This window comes from Saccoglossus kowalevskii, chromosome 8, assembly GCF_978046115.1.
Source record: "Saccoglossus kowalevskii chromosome 8, keSacKowa6.1, whole genome shotgun sequence".
NCBI classification, from domain to species: domain Eukaryota; kingdom Metazoa; phylum Hemichordata; class Enteropneusta; family Harrimaniidae; genus Saccoglossus; species Saccoglossus kowalevskii.
The window spans coordinates 11,922,844-11,939,775 of NC_140648.1; the positions used below are offsets into that span (position 1 = coordinate 11,922,844).

Consider the following 16,932-nt stretch of genomic DNA (forward strand, 5'->3'; position numbering starts at 1 on the left):
CTAACAAAATACCTAATTAAAGCTTCGTAACGTCTCAGTTTGTGTTCGTCAAAGTCGCCATCTTTGTTTATATGAGACCCATATATCTCGCGATCTCGATATGTGAGTGTTTCAAGTCACCTGTGAGGGAGCAATTCACCTTTCCTGGTTCTGTCAGATTATTACTGCAAATCGAGAAGACGTTGAACGTATTTTCAGTAACGCACGAACAGGCAATCACTATTTCCTTTTAAATCTAATATTCCTCGCAATAATAATGATTCCAATAATATTATTGTAGTTGTGTTGACGTTCATTTCCCAAACGCTTTCAATCGAAATAAATGTTTGTAATTATCGCTGAAATGGACAGAAAAGTCATAAATAAAAAAGTAAATCACTGAAATCAGCCTACCCGGCTTAGCAAAAACTGCAGGTCACTTATTAAACGATTCGAAGAACAACTTTCAAGGAACTTCCGTAGAACAATTAAAATAAGATCCTTGTTTGGGCTTTATTTATTTTTTTAAAGATGTGTTTAATTATTTATATTATTATACATTGTCTTTTCCTTTACTTCATCTTAATTTATTATTTATATACTGGCGTTTTTAGAGTTTTAGTAATCGCGAAAGCCACCAAGTTGTGGTGCTAATTATGCAAGTAATACAAAATATGATGTACGTAATGATAATAATATGAGGTTATTGCGAGAATACCTCAAAGCATGCACTCGGACAGTACAGCTGGAGTATCGACCGACGCGCAGCGGAGGTCGATGCGCGGCGTACTGTCTGAGTGCATACTTTGAGGTATTCTCGTAATAACCTTATTATTATACATCTTTACAATATAATATATTTCGTATATGTGTCAGTAAATCGACAAGTGATTAAAGAAACCTGCAAAAACTAGTTGTACCGATTGGCTTTTGTGGCCAATGAAATAATCTTCCGTTGATTTCTAATGTAGAAAAAGCGTTTTAACTTGGCATTTTTTTTATAAATATTTCATAAATATTTCATTCATTTTCGTCAAAGCTGTTCATGGTTTCGTGAAACGGACTAGACATTATTACCAAGAGATTATATTTGATAACGTCCTGAGCAATAACTAATAACATAATGAAGTTGTGAATAAATCAATATTTAATTCTTGTATTACACGTTCATTTTTTATATAAAACAAGTGAATAAAAATGCATGTCAAAATATCATTGTTTGTATGAAATGTACCTGGATGTGAATATAAATTGAGATCCAACCAGATGATACAGTTTTATGTTAAACTAATTTTAATGTTTGAGGTTCAATAATCTTCATCGGGTCATCTGGTAGTACAGCACATATGGTACCATTATATTCAGCGTTCTCAATCAACTTTACCACGGTGTCTGTGATATGTGATTTCCTGGAGAAAAAATAATTAGTAATAAATTGCTGTCACTAATATGCTAAGATATATGGTAATTGACATTAAAATTAATTGACATTAAAATGCGTGTCAATAAAAACAAATTATCGCTAAAAAATAATCTAAATCATAATAAAGAAATCTTACGGTGTCCATGCAAATGAATCATTTAGTGTTTTGAATTCTTCAAAATCAGATATCATGGTTCTGTCGAAATCTTCTATCGGTGTATCTACTTTCGCAGGACAGATGGCTGACACGCGAACTTTATTTTTCTTAAACTTATTGTTATCCTATGAAAAAGATGGTGAAAATGTCATTTTAAAAATACATAAAAATGGTACGTGCGTAGTTTAATAATATAATTGTATAGTCTTTCAGTGAAACGTGAACATTAAAAAAAAAGAGGAGATCGTTCTTTGTCGGTGATGGCGCTATTAGATATTCCTCACGACGCCAATGCACCTCTCTATTAAATCATAACATATGGCTTCATTTATTTATCCAAGACGTGTCAAATCGATGACGAAATGAAATATAAAGTGTTCATTGTTAGTGTATAATTACCATTCTAATATCTAGTTACCTGTGGAAACCAATGTGTTTACTATGACTGATATAATTACATGACGCTCATTTTTGTTCATTGTTTTCTAAATGGCACAAAATCTCAAACACGTGTATACATTATTACACAAAGAAGTTTTTAAATACTCTTACTGCAACATTACGCGTGAATGCCACTATCGCGTGTTTGGTAGCACCATATACTGATAAAAGAGAAGTTGTCATGACATCTATGCATGGGAAATAATAATATGATTATGTTACAATCTGTTTCATTTGGGTGGCATGAAACATACATCATTAACTCGTTGTAATAAAATGTGCCGGGAATTTTCAATTTAAATTATTAAAATCTTGGAATTGAAATAATAAATAGTCAAGAAACCTAAAATATTGTTTGTTATTTCAGAATTTATCGCGGTGATTATCAACATGCAGATAATATATATATATTTACATTCAACGTAATCCAGGGTTGATGTTAACTATAATTTGCATATTAACTCAATGTATGAGTAAGACAGATACACAGTTAGTCGTCACTAGGGCTTCACGTATATGTACGCAAGTCATCATATACATAGTTTTATTTGATTTGAATTGGAATTGCGATTGCGATTGCATCGCGGTTGTTGTGATTGGGACAACTTCAATTAGCCGAAAGCCCCACACAAATGTACCTCCAGCACTCACACTCACCGGCGGTAGATGCTGTGTTGATAACGACCCCACCGCTGCCACCATAGTTTACTCCCATGTGCTCAAGCGCCAGATATGTGCCTCTGATGGTACCCATCTAATAGATAACAAACAATATATACATATACGGTTATTTCGATTTCTTAATACATGTGTATTGACTTCACATCCAAACTCATAAATAAATAACTGTACCAGATTAATGTTTAGAGTTAGCTCCCAGTTGTCTTCATTCAGAATTCCAGCATTATTGCATACAATGTCCAGTCTACCAAAATGGGTTTTCACTTTTTCAAATGCTTCTATGAAAATAACAAAACTTCATGAATTAGAAATATTTGAAATAGGAAGTAATTAAATAATACCTTGTATTTACACGTAATTTAATATGCATTTACTGCGGCAGTATTACACGCATGACCGCGAGCAATTGCCAAATTAATTTGCATATTGGATGTATCACCATAATCATGAATGGAAGTCACGTGATTGGTTGAATTGTAAAACATTGCTTCGACCAGTACTTTTATCGGAAACTAAAATCACGTTTTCCAACCTACACGGCTTGGTCGTTAGCGTTATTAATGGACCAATTACAATCAAGATTACCAAAGGTCATTTCAACCAATATATGTGTATAATCTTATGTTTATTAGAAGTTTTTGTTGTCTCTACGTAATTAACGTTGTTGTTCTTCCCATTGCACTGGTTCTGTCTGTTTGGCAATTGTAACATTTTATATAAATATAATATTACTTTATTGTGAAATTCAAGTTTTAAACAAGGAAATATTGTGAATATTTTAACGAATTCATCAATGTGAAACAAACGTCATAACGAATGCTCATGTTAACAAATATTGTTTTAAATAAAGTGACATTTTATCTCAATGTGCAAACATGATTTGAATAATGGGAGGCGGGGTGGGCACTTCTCGCAGATCGATATCACAAGTAGATAATCAAGCACCTATTATTTACTCAACTTAAACTACAGAATTAGGAATGTTAAGGACAAAACATGACACCAAACGCAAGGCCAAGCTATATCTTGTATTTCATAGTATATAAATAAAATACCCTCCAGACTTGACTTTGAACTGACGTCACAGTGTACATATATAACTACTGCTTTTCTGAACTGTTTCTGCAATTCGTTCTTTGCATCTTGTCCCATTCCATCGTGAATATCCAATATGGCTACACTAGGGTAGGTAGGAATTACAGAATGTTATTGTATAGTGTGCATCCTAAATCAATAATTACGGCAAATACATATAGTCTAACTAATTATGAAATTTTAGTATTTTCTCCCTCAGTCAAATTATTTCTCATGGATCAGCACTGAAGTATTCGGACGTTCATTGTCTCTAAATTGTAGGATTTACCTTAGCATTCTTCCTGAGCAGTTCCTGTGCTATGGCATAACCAATTCCTTTAACTTGCCCAGATCCCGTGATCAAAGCAACTTTGCCTTCGATGTCCATTGTAACAATGACGTGTGGGTTTGGTTTGGTGGATTAGTATCATGTAAATGTTGCCAACTTGACCATGATTGTTTTTGACAGTGAAGGGTCAGCCCTTATCGTATCCATGTCGTTAGTTCACGGTCATCAACCAATTCAAGTACACTCAGTAGGTCATTCTGACCATGAATATACTAGGCTTTTGTGTACAGATTTATTTTCTGCATGATGTTTGCGGCGTAAGAGATTCGTTGCCAGAATCACGAAATAGCCCAGACCATAATTACTTTAACACTAGAGTATAATTATGTGTCCCTGGGCCGTCGTACTGGAAACTACATTGAAATTGAGGATAAAAGACTCAAGTGGGACTTAATCAACTTTGAAATTAAAAAGTTTTCTATGAAATTTTGGGAAAGATAAAGCCAAACAGAAAAAAGAATATATCCAGAAATTAGAAAGAGGAATTGAATACTTAGAGAAGGAATTCAGTCAAAATCCCTCAAATGATAGTTATGTTAAATTAGATGAAATGGAATTAAAGCTTGACTTAGAATAAGAATATAGGACTGACAGAGCGATAATGTGTTCCTGAGTAACATGACATGAAAAAAGGTGAGAAAACGTATTTCCTGGGATTAGAAAAACATAGGGGAAAGAAGTCCAACATTACTAAAATCACAGGCAAAGACGGTGCTATGGAAACTCGTTCTAATGAAATTTTAAAAGAACTTAAATACTTTTATTCAGACTTGTATAACTAACACCAACTCAGAAAGGGACATCAACAGACATCCCTTTTTCAGAACCTTGAGATAAAAGTCATAACTAATAATATGAGGAACCACTGTGAGAAGGAAATTACTTTCAATGACTCGTTTATGACTCTAAACAATATGGCACTGAATAAAACCCCGGGTCATGATGTACTACCTGTAGAATTCTATAGACATTTCTGGCAACGTGTGGGTGAATTAGTGGTTGACGCCTTGAACTATAGGTATAAAAATGATGAAGTATCTAATTCTCAGAGACATAATGTTATTTCACTGATAGAGAAAAAGTGTAGAGATAATAAATACATTAAGAACTGGCGACCAATATCTCTCATTAATGTAAATGCAAAAATAGGTTCTAAATCTTTGGATAAAATATTAGAAACAATTCTATCACACATAATACACCACCTTCAGGGTGCATTCGTCAAGGGGAGAGACATAAGTGACCGTGTTAGACTGATAGAGGAAATACTGTGGTATACTGAGTAACATAGAGTGCCTGGTGTTTTGATGGAGTGGGATTATTTGCTTGAATGCTTGAATGTATTTGATTTTGGACCTGTATTTCAAACATGGATCAAAGTGTGTTACAATAATGCTTGTGTGATGAATAATGGTTTACAACTGGTTGTTTCTCTCGTAAACGAGGGGTGACCCTATGTCTCCCTATCGTTTCATCATATCTCTGGATTTGTTGGGATTAATATGAGAAGTAATCCCAATATTCAGGGATTTTCTTGAAGTGGAATACTCTTCATTCGCAGATGATTTAACATATTTTGTGAGCAATGAAAACTCCTGTATTGAATTCTTTGAGATGTTGGATTATTTTAGTATACTCTCTGGTTTGAAAATCAATCTTGGGAAAACAGAATCTATGTGGCTTGGGTTGTGGAAAAGGAGATTAAAAACACCATTTAGAAAACTCCTGTATTGAATTCTTTGAGATGTTGGATTATTTTAGTATACTCTCTGGTTTGAAAATCAATCTTGGGAAAACAGAATCTATGTGGCTTGGGTTGTGGAAACGGAGATCAAAAACACCATTCAGAAAACTCCTGTATTGAATTCTTTGAGATATTGGATTATTTTAGTATACTCTCTGGTTTGAAAATCAATCTTGGGAAAACAGAAGCTATGTGGCTTGGGTTGTGGATAAGGAGATCAAAAACACCATTCAGAATTAAATGGCCTGGTGTACCCATTAAAATTGTAGGAGTACAAATGTCCTATAAGATTGAAACCAGCACATTGTTGAACTTTGCGAAACATCTGAAACAAATTGAAAATATATTAAATTGCTGGATAAATAAAACACTCACTCTTTTAGGGAAAATTCAAATATTAAAAACATTCGCAATATCTCAACTGAATTATGTGATGAGAATGATGTACACACCACAGGAAATGTTGCATCAAATCGAGAGACAAATCTTTCATTTTTTATGGAATGGACGTGATAGAGTATCAAGAAAGGCAATGATCAAAGAAATTGGAGATGGGGACTGAGTGCACCATACATTTTTGCAACACACAAAATATTCAGAGTGATGTTTATTAAACAATATTCAGATAAGGAGTTTCAACATCCCTGGAAAATGTTCTTGGCAGAACGTCTAAACGTTTTTGGAGGCAACTATTTATTCAGGTGTGATTTTCTCCCAGGGTTTCTCAATGGATCTCTTCCACGGTTTTACATGGAGGCATTGAAGGCTTGGTCCTTTTTTAATACTTCAACTGATTCAATTGACATATGTAATCAAATGATATGGAATAATCAACATATATTAATTAATGGAAAGTATGTCTTTCACAAAAGATTGATTATAAAAGGTTTTTAGGTATATTAATGATTTGTAGCAAAATGGTTATCTTATGGAATGGGAGGATCTCCATCGAGTAAATATTGATCAGGTTGATGTGTTAATGCTGTACGGAGCCATAAAGAGCCTGCCACTGTCAGACCCTGGAATGTGATGAATCTCCAGACCAATAAGATTTGGAGGCTTGTTATTTTGATTGTAATTATATCAAACCAGCCAAAATATTTTCAGTTCAAGCTGCTCCATCATATTCTTTACACCAGTCAATATTTAAAAGGAAGGGAATGGAGATCAGTAAATTAGGTGCCTCAATTCTGTAAAATAGAGACTAAGGCACTTGAGCATTTGTTTTTGTTGTGTGTTTATACTAAACGTTTCTGGGCTCAGTTTCTTGCATGCTTCGGGACACCCAACAATTGATGAAATGATATTTGGTGACATCTCACTACCGAAGTTATATAACCATCTGTTTTTGCTGGCAAAAAGCATATTTATACCATGAACCACACTTCCCAGTATTCCTGAATCAAGTAAAATATAACTACCACCTTGAATACGATATAGCACTGAATAAAGATAAACTAGAAGTCTACTGCAGTAAATGGATCAATATCCATCAGATTATTACCTCGTAACTTTGTTTTTTGTTTCATATAATGCAAGTTATGTGCACCTGTATTACTGTTTACTGCTATGTAATCCTTTCTAAGAAGTTACCGAATAAAACTATATAAATTTAAAAAAACAAACAAACTGGAACTGTAACAAATTCAGTAAAGGCACGTCCAAGAATGTTCATGGGCACATGGAAATAAAAGCAACTAGCTGCAATTCGGTAATTTTGAATCAAATCATTTATTGCATAAGTAACCCATCACATTTGGTATTCACCCAAACTTTTAATACAATCTTTCGTGGTGTTGTTTGTCTAATGATCCCTGTATTTTAACAATGCGTCCTTTTAATAACAGTCTCGGCTTGATATTAACGTTGCTTTGGAGAACACATTTGCATGATTTCATATATGTAATTTCAATAACCATTGTGTATATATACATATATGCATGTTCTTGCGTACTATCCCCGTCACATAAGCTTGTTTATGCAGCGATGTATACAGGTGTTATTTGCTGCATTCATGAATTCCTCGATGATGTGTGCATTTGTACCATATGGGTAATTGACATGAGAGAAGTACTGCTAGAGAAAACGCATTTTACTTCGTACCACAGGTTTTTCTTCATTATATACATTATAGTGTTATTTGCTTTGACTGCAATACGAAACCTGTATTTTTAAATTGTGACTAATCAATTAAGTACCTCCACTGTGAGGTATGTAATCTTGAGCTTCAACCTGAACTTGCTCAGAGTCAACCTGAGCTCCACCCTGAGCTTCAACTTGAGATTGGGAAACTGTTTACGACAGAAACTCAAAAAAATTAAACTCTCCATTGGATGGGAGAATTAATTTATGTAAGAGAAATGGCAACAAAATGTGAGCGCTCGGTAATGATATTGAATACGATCTTGACATAAAAGACACAGCGGGAAATATTTTATCCCGGTATTTTTCAAGAGTGGATGACCGTTAAAATAAACATGGAAGAACCTCTACTACCTTCCATGAAAATATAGGCGCAGTGTCACCCTGAGCTTTAATTTGAGCTTGGAACACTAGTACTGTTTACAGCAGAAGCTCAAAACGAAGTTGGAGCGCCAACTTGAGCATCTGAGGTCAAATCAGCTCGGTTTGAGTCATTAAAGCAAGCGAAAGAAACATACTCGCCAGCAAAAACGCACATATCTCTAAACACAGTTTAAACTTGCCATCGAAAATAATTGTATGGTGTGTAAATTGAAGTCTCCCATTGGATGGGAAAATTGATTGAAATAAAAAAAAATAGCAACAAAACTGAGCGTTACGATCTGGACATAGAAGCCAAAACGGGGAATAATTTTACCCCAGTACTTTACAAAAGTGGAAGATCATTAAAATAACTATAGAGAGACCCCTACTACCTTCCATGAAAACCTGAGCAGTGGCGGATCCAGGGGGGGGGGCAGGGGGGGGCCATGGCCCACCCCAAACACATGACGATTCATATCATCTGGATTACGCATAGCTTCTTTGCGATTTACGCTCCGTATATCTTAAAGGAAAGGTCAATCCTGTCAATATTGTTGGCCACATAGCAGCAGTTGTGTACACTTATTTGAATAATGAAAAAAAAAAATAAGATAGTTATAATCCCATATATTATGTCATATGGTCGCCGCCATCTTGGCAATTTTCAAGCGCCCTTTATTGGGTCAGACGAGAATGCGAGAGGAATTCGTTTATGCACTGTGACGTCAAAGGCTAGGTTAATTAGTGTCCAATTAGGGGGTTATAATGAGAGAAGCTTGGACCCCCCCAATACATTTTGCTGGATCCGCCACTGAACCTGAGCGTTGCTCCACCCTGATATTTAACGTGAGCTTGGAATATTGTTTACAGCGGAAGCTCAAACAAAGTTGGAGCGCCGACACTGAGCTCCAAACTGAGCGTCTAAAATTAGCTGTTTTGAAGTTGAATATCATGTTTCCAATTCTGCAATTGTCCAAGAGTTTCTGACGGTCAACTACCGAACCCACAAAAATGCCACACACATAAGAGCGACAATGTTTCTTCAAACATTATGTTGAAAATAAATCTCAGTAAGTGAAAGGGAAGAACTTTATAAAGATCTCACTTTTACAAATTATGTTGACATCAATATCTGTATTATGTGGGGATTATATTCACGAGCGCCCAGTAGTGAAACAAAATACGTAGAAATGCTTGTTTTACCACAAAAATGGTAAAATGTATAATCTGGAAGGCATCCTGGGAAATGCTTTGGTCTCTGCTGCCAATCATTTTCGGTACATGTTTTTCCAAAAACATTGTCTCCCACCCAACTCCTAAATGCACAAACAACACAACAAAATGAATATTTATGAAGTACAGTATTCCCTTCGCCTTTCTGTCAATGTATTACTATGATATTTGTAGTGCTTTTGAGATGGTTTTGTCTCTAAGATATTGTACCTTTTGTCTATTCACAGTCTCTCTATCCCTCTATAGAGGGACTGTGAGTGGTGTTAGACCTTGAGTTTGTTTATGTTTGGTCTTAATGTAGCTTGTAATCAAACAAATCAGGGCTTAGTCTGGATTTTCCCATCAAACTTTGTAAAATTTTAGTTTTTGTTTTGTAATTTGGGTTAGACAATACTGTTAGAACACGTTGTCTAGTGTTTTTTCTTGCCAATTCTTGATTATGTATATTACAGCACTATTAAACAACTTATTCAATCCATGCTATGAGCTATAGAATACATTCATATTAGTACTATAAGATAGTAATATTATTCTTGCCAAAGTGTTTTAGAAACTTGTATACAAATAGTGTTATATTAGTCTGTGAGGGACATTGTGATTAATAAAGTACCTGCAGTGTTATTTGAGGAACATGAGTGTTATTTATTGTTTATGTAATTATGGTGATTCATTGTTCTTGTTCATTTCCAGTCAGAATTGTCCCCACCTAAATTTTAGCCAGTATTTAGTTTTAGTACTTTGATACTCACTTTATTCATCTATTCATATAATAATATAATAATATAATATTTTGGTTCTCAATGAACAAGGTTGTAATAGTTACGCTATGTTTTTACAGGTGTGACGGTTGAAAGGTCACCAGGTCAAAAACACATCGTCGCATATATCAAATTGTGTCCATCGCATTTTAAAAACATATGCATGGATTCAATCGATCATACTGTGATCTAAATAATTTGCATAAAATTAAATAATGCCATAGTGTTAGGATAATTTATTAACCGAACAAGGATTAGTGTACAACCCACGTCCTGACCTTTACCTGCTATTTATATCAAACAATCCGCTTATGCTGTCAACGCTGTACTATTTGTGGCGACGACGAAAAGGCACTGGTAATTATGAATATTGAAGGAAAAGTTGCGTTGATCACAGGGGCGGGACACGTAAAGGGAATTGGATATGCCATAGTGCGACAGCTTCTCGGTAAAAGAGTAAAGGTGGGTGACACTCCCACTATAGCGTGAACGTTTATATGTTGACAATGTGGCGACCCCAACAACGTGTTTTAATAATGTGTTGATATTTGCGACTAAACTTGATAATATCGTTGCTTTTGTGAACATATTTTCATGTTTTCATGTACTTTAAATAATCAATGTGTATATACATATTAATATTATACATGTTGTTGCACACTAGCCACGTCACAGAGTCATACCCAAGTGTTTATGCAGTGGTGTGTACACGTGTTATTTGTTTTACTGACACCTTTTGTCAGATCCTTTACCAGTAAAAAATGTTTGGAATATAATGTTCAAGGCATACATGGATTAATCGTTGATGTCTTTATTTGTACAGTATGACTGATTGACATGAGAGGAATCCTACCTTATAAAACATATTTTGATTTGTGCCGCAGTTGTTGCAAAGATGTCCGTGCTGAATGCACTATGAAACCATAGTCCTGTCACAATATTTTAACTAACTTTGATTACTAGATACAGTTTACAACTTAGGGTATATTTTCACCAATACCAACAAGCTCTATCATAAAATATTTTATTCAAATTATTTTTGGTCTCTGAAACAGCTCATCGAAAAACAATTAAATAAATGGGGAACAAAATATGCCTGTTTTTGACCAAATGCGCAGATATGATTAGGTTTTGGATTAAATCGCGTGCATATTAATTACTTAATTAATTTTCATGATAATTATATATTTTAGCTGTTCCATGACCCATCGGGCTTTGATGAAACATAGATGCTCTAAGGACAATGCGTAGACCTGAGTAGTTGTAGGTAAAAAATTCTAGTCAATTTTCGGCTTTTCCCCTGATATCTCAAGCATTAATCATCACATTTCAATGAAACGTGGTACAATACACAGACTAGTTATTATTTCTCTATTCATCGGCATTTCTATCGATATCTCAAATTATATTTCTGTAAAATTGCGCAGATCATATTAGTTTTATATTAAAATCTGTGCATATTAATTAACTGATTTACAAAGTAATTGGTCAGTTTTCAGATTTTCCACCAAGATCTCAAATACGTATCATCTTATTTCAACGGAACTTGGTACATAGATACTGTAAGACAATGCAACGATCTACTTATTTTTTGGGTTTATATACATCTATAATGATTATTTATTTATTTATTGGTTTGTTTGTTTATTGATTGATTGATTTATTTAGGGAGTTGGGATTCTAGATATCAATGATGAGAACGGTCGAGAAGTATTAGATATCTTGCAGAACGAGTTTGGTGAGCACAGGGTGATATATGTTAATTGTGATGTTACGTCGAAGACTGACTTAGAAGGTATTTATTACCATTTGTGTTTAAAAACCTTTTCTGATGCACAAAAACTTTATTTTATACAACAAATAAATAAAAGTTAAACTATTTAACGCGCTGACTGGTTACGAGAGCAACGCAATAAGTCCTACATACTATTTTAGGTCGCCCAAAAAATCAGTCTATTACTCGAGGTCATAGGAAAATAATTGATAATAGATACTTCACATATACAAATAAACTATTATATTATTTTTTAGGTGCATTTGAAAAAGTGAAAACCCATTTTGGTAGACTGGATATTGTATGCAATAATGCTGGGATCCAGAATGAGGTCAACTGGGAATTAACTCTAAACATTAATCTGGTACAGTTATTTATGTTTCTAAACTATACTTTGTACATCAGTTAATCAGTTAAGACTAAATAAATGCTATTAATACATTTCTATGTTTGTGTTTAGATGGGTACCATCAGAGGCACATATCTGGCACTTGAACACATGGGTGTAAATTATGGTGGCAGGGGTGGAATCGTTATCAACACGGCATCTATCGCTGGTGAGCGCAAAGATTTGCCCATCTTGTGATGTTAAATATTTCGTCTTTAAAAATGAATGAAGTTTAGTAGAGTGTTAGTAAAGTAGGCTATTGATTAGGCTATGGGTAATTTAAGTGCGAAAAATGTATCTCCGTCGACATTTTGATCGGTGCACAGCCCCTCCGACATCTCATCTACTGCTTTCCACCAAAAAACATTAAATATAATACATCTATAAGTGATATGTACATGGACATGAAACCGTTGAAAAGTTCACATGCAGTGCGTTATGTTGAAGGGTGGATGAATTTTACAATGGCTAAGCCAATAAACTTGCCATTTTATTTTATAGATTGCAAGAAATTAACTCCCATGATGCTCTCTTTATCTTTTTTACTTTTTCGGCTTAGTCTTGAAAACTACAAGTCTGATTGCTTTGATACTTGGTGTGTATGTACCTTGGCTAGATCTCTTATAAGATTGTTCATTTCGTGATGAATTCTCTGATTTAGATAAAAGTGATATTTTTGTCCTCTGATATTATACAGATTTCTCGATTTTGTGATCATATGTTCAATTTACTAATTCTGCTTAGGGACGACGTCAAAAGATCGATGTCGGATAAAAAACTTATTTCCTTTAGTTTGGGGGTGAGGGATTTTGACCTCAAAAAGTTTCCATCCTACAAAAACGATTTTATTTTTTAATGAAGTATTTGTAGTTATCTATCCAATCATGGACAGAAATAACCGAAAAAAGAAAAATGGTTTGGTTCGAGTGTAAATTTGTGCGTCAAATGAGGTGCATTTGTAAAATCTTTTTACACCAACCCGACAACCAACTGCTATGCAATACTACTGTCTGATTATCAATTTGCATTTAATGGTGAATGTAGTCTGACGCCATGACCAATATTTATCAATTAAGTTTCAGTGGGGGGTAGGGGGGTTGGAAAAAAACTAAAGGAATTAAGTTTTTTTTATCCGACATCGATCTTTTGACGTCGTCCCTTATAGTGACTAAAGATTGAACTGCATACCATAAATGCAGATCCACATGACATGAAAGGGTAACTGAATAACATAAAGACGAAACTACATATAACATGGAGCCTTAAAATAAATTTGTTCTGAGCTGTAATACAGGCGATTGATGGCATAATTGGCAATTGAAAGGAGAAGGATGTCAATTAAACTTCATCGCAACCAAACACATGAGAATGCATATGTCACAACATCTGTATTGCAAACAACAATAAACCGACAAATCATGAGTGGCGTTAATCAGGTTAATAATAAGTGTTCAATCAATACATGACATATTGTCCCTTTTTGTGTATCTAAGAGCATTCCACCATAATAACTTGCTCGAGTCGGATTAGAATGTTGATTTTCATTTTATTCATATTATATCTTCATTTCTGTGTATTAAATTGTTAAATTTGCACGAGCCTGTTTTGTAAAAAATGAAAGAACATTAGCTGAAAATGGTTTCATACTGCTCAAATAAAACAGTTTGTATTAGAAAGTATTTTCTTAATTTCAGGCATCATGACAACCTCTCATTTTCCAGTATATGGTGCATCGAAACATGGAATAGTGGCATTCACACGAAACACTGCAGTAAGGAAGTCTCTAAATTGTATAATGAATGTAAACGCGAGTTATAGTGTCCATGGCACAGTGTGATATTTGAAAAAAATGATAATATATGGTTCGAGATCTTTTATGTTCAAACATTTCACAAAATGAAGATGGCCATTGACTACACATTTTGCTTGATGTGAATGGTAATCTTTGTGAAACTCACCACAACCCAAAACAAGACTAAACATTGAGGTAAACCATTTGAAAAATATACATCATAGGTTTTGATAACGGTAGTAGGCGACATTTAAAATGTGTATACGTTTAATTTTTTTATGAATTTGTGGCAGTCCATTACATCTGCTTGCATTGGCATTGGTTCATATTATAATATGTTTGCCTTATACTACATTGTCAATAGAGCAACCGTACATTCAAAGAAAATAAAATCCGTGTGTCAGCTTTCTGTCCTGCCAAAGTGGATACACCAATACAAGACGCCGACGAAACAACGATTCCCGATTTTAAAGACTTCCAGGCTCTAAATGACTCCGTCTCTTGGACACCGTAAGATTACAATACTCTGAATCTATTGTTTGCAAGAACATATTTGAGGAATAGATACACTTTAACAAACACTCAATTATTCTTAATTCTCGCAGTTTTTTCTGATCTGATAATAATAATAATGAAGTGTTTCACGCTACGTTTTCTTTATTATTTTGTGACTAGATAATGCAAACAACACCACATAGAGTTAAGATTGTAACTATGTTGTAGTTTCTATTCTAGCTATGTTGTAGTTTCTCTCAAAGAATGTATCTAAACTAACATGTTCGTATTTGAATATTTGATACCTTATTAACTTATTTAGATCAACATTTGAAACAATGGACCTATGTTTGTTGGCTATCGCCCAAATTTCTCCTGTATATCTGATGTATTTGACATTTACAAACTGGCTACACTGTGAATGTGAGAGCTTTTGGGTTAGTTCGTTAACCTCAATTCTATTTTGAAAGGCTATAGTTACCCTTCCGTGAATGAGTTGTTTGAAGGTTTAATATTATTATAACAAAGTCGCATAAATTGTTTGTAGTCAAACATTCTATTGTAAATAGTCACTCAGTTTGCCTGCGAAGAATGTCAGCATTTTATTCATACATGATTGTGTTGACATTATGTCTTTTTTCAAGATCAGTTGCAATAACTAAAATAAAACAAATGGTGAAGAACATGAGCATGGGTATCATTCAAATTAAACTTACTTTTTATCTATCATATCTTCGGTTATTCCCTCAATTTTAGGGGGTAATTTATTCTTTATGCATGTTCATAATTTATTCTCAAAATAGATAAAGAAGCCACCAATTTACTACTATTTATTTCGTCTTCAGAAAATCACACATCACGGAAACTGTTGTGAAGCTGATTGAGAACGCTGAATATAATGGTACCATATGTGCTGTACTACCAGATGACCCGATGAAGATGATTGAACCACAAACATTAACATTAGTTTAACTAAGGACATCTGGGTTCTGTTAGAATTCCAATTATTCAAGATCTTCTTACCCGGAGCCATGGCTTTATCCTGTCTTCTCGATCATTGGTATCCACAGGGAAGTAAACTCAAAAAAGCGTTGAGGTCATTAGATGCACGTGTAAATGCTGTGTACAAATGACGTCATTTCTCAGGTATCACCCTTAACAGTGTGCATGTTATAAAGTGCCAAAATAATGATACATTATACAGGTCGAATAAAACAAATGATTGTTATGTTAATTTTCACTTTATGCTTACCTGATTTACAATTAAAACCATTTCAATCCCTTAACAGATATCAATTAGGAGTTTGAGCTTGGTATGTAGGTTAAATGTGATATGATATTATTTAAAGTTTGAATAGTTATTGATTATTATTTGTTCACCACTTTCATAGAGCCTGGCATTGACAATTAATTCATATAACTAGAAAAATAGAAATAATATCATTCCTACTATATATATAATTTCTAAATCAGTGAAATTGGATTAATAGGTTCAATAACATGCACCTGACAAACACCTGTCTTCAAATATGATAGACGAATAAACCCGCTGATAACAACCAATACATTATCAAACAATTATCAAAGAGTTTGGATTGGGTCTTCCAATATCTGTGTAACAGAGTTGTTAAATTTGTTCACAGAAGCATTATATCTGTAAAATAAGTTTAGTATGTTAGGGCAAGTCGTGTTGTCGACAAAACATAGTTATTAGTATCAGAGTTAGATAGAAGAGATACGGTGTTTGTTGCATCAGTGACAATTTTCACTCCATACGCCGGCGGTGGAACTATGATGAAATTGTTTTCGCGTATCTGTTAATCGACTTAATTAGCTGATTATTAGTGAATGGCTGTGTTACGTCTCTCATCGTTTAGGCAGGCGAGGTCCTGGACGAACTCGACTCAGTGATTTGGAACTAATTACGAGATAACTGTCGCTATTCGGACTACTATTTCTGACAGTTGGTATTCGTAGTTATTAGTCCCCGTTCAGGCGCAGTCTGAAAAGGGGACTGTATAATTCAGGTTTTGTCCGTTTTCTGTCTCCAACATTTTCTCAGAAATTCTACAGCAGGTATCAGTGAAATTTGGCAGGTTGATGAACAAGTGTCTTCCGAGTATGCAGATCTGAAAATCC

The 16,932-nt window shown here is 34.3% G+C and overlaps 2 protein-coding genes across 3 annotated transcripts; one reads left to right on the top strand and one right to left on the bottom strand.

The window, feature by feature from the left end:
• Positions 1 to 1,261: 1,261 nt before the first annotated feature.
• On the bottom strand, positions 1,262 to 4,143 carry LOC102809423 (15-hydroxyprostaglandin dehydrogenase [NAD(+)]-like). The gene is made up of 7 exons (XM_085502692.1): positions 4,045 to 4,143; positions 3,737 to 3,803; positions 2,853 to 2,959; positions 2,658 to 2,754; positions 2,112 to 2,188; positions 1,539 to 1,684; positions 1,262 to 1,388 (listed from the first exon to the last, which is right to left on the bottom strand). The coding sequence occupies exons 1-7, from the start codon at positions 4,141 to 4,143 to the stop codon at positions 1,262 to 1,264; spliced, it is 720 nt and encodes a 239-aa protein (XP_085358818.1).
• Positions 4,144 to 10,614: 6,471 nt separating this feature from the next.
• Positions 10,615 to 16,079, top strand: LOC100374942 (15-hydroxyprostaglandin dehydrogenase [NAD(+)]-like). 2 transcript variants are annotated; one of them, XM_085502893.1, is made up of 8 exons: positions 10,615 to 10,806; positions 12,013 to 12,139; positions 12,376 to 12,482; positions 12,579 to 12,675; positions 14,201 to 14,277; positions 14,663 to 14,808; positions 15,116 to 15,230; positions 15,639 to 16,079. In XM_085502893.1, the coding sequence occupies exons 1-8, from the start codon at positions 10,708 to 10,710 to the stop codon at positions 15,675 to 15,677; spliced, it is 807 nt and encodes a 268-aa protein (XP_085359019.1). In that variant the 5' UTR covers positions 10,615 to 10,707; the 3' UTR covers positions 15,678 to 16,079. The 2 variants fall into 2 exon arrangements, with proteins under 2 accessions (XP_085359019.1, XP_085359020.1); XM_085502894.1 differs by lacking the exon at positions 15,116 to 15,230.
• The last annotated feature ends 853 nt before the right edge of the window (positions 16,080 to 16,932 follow it).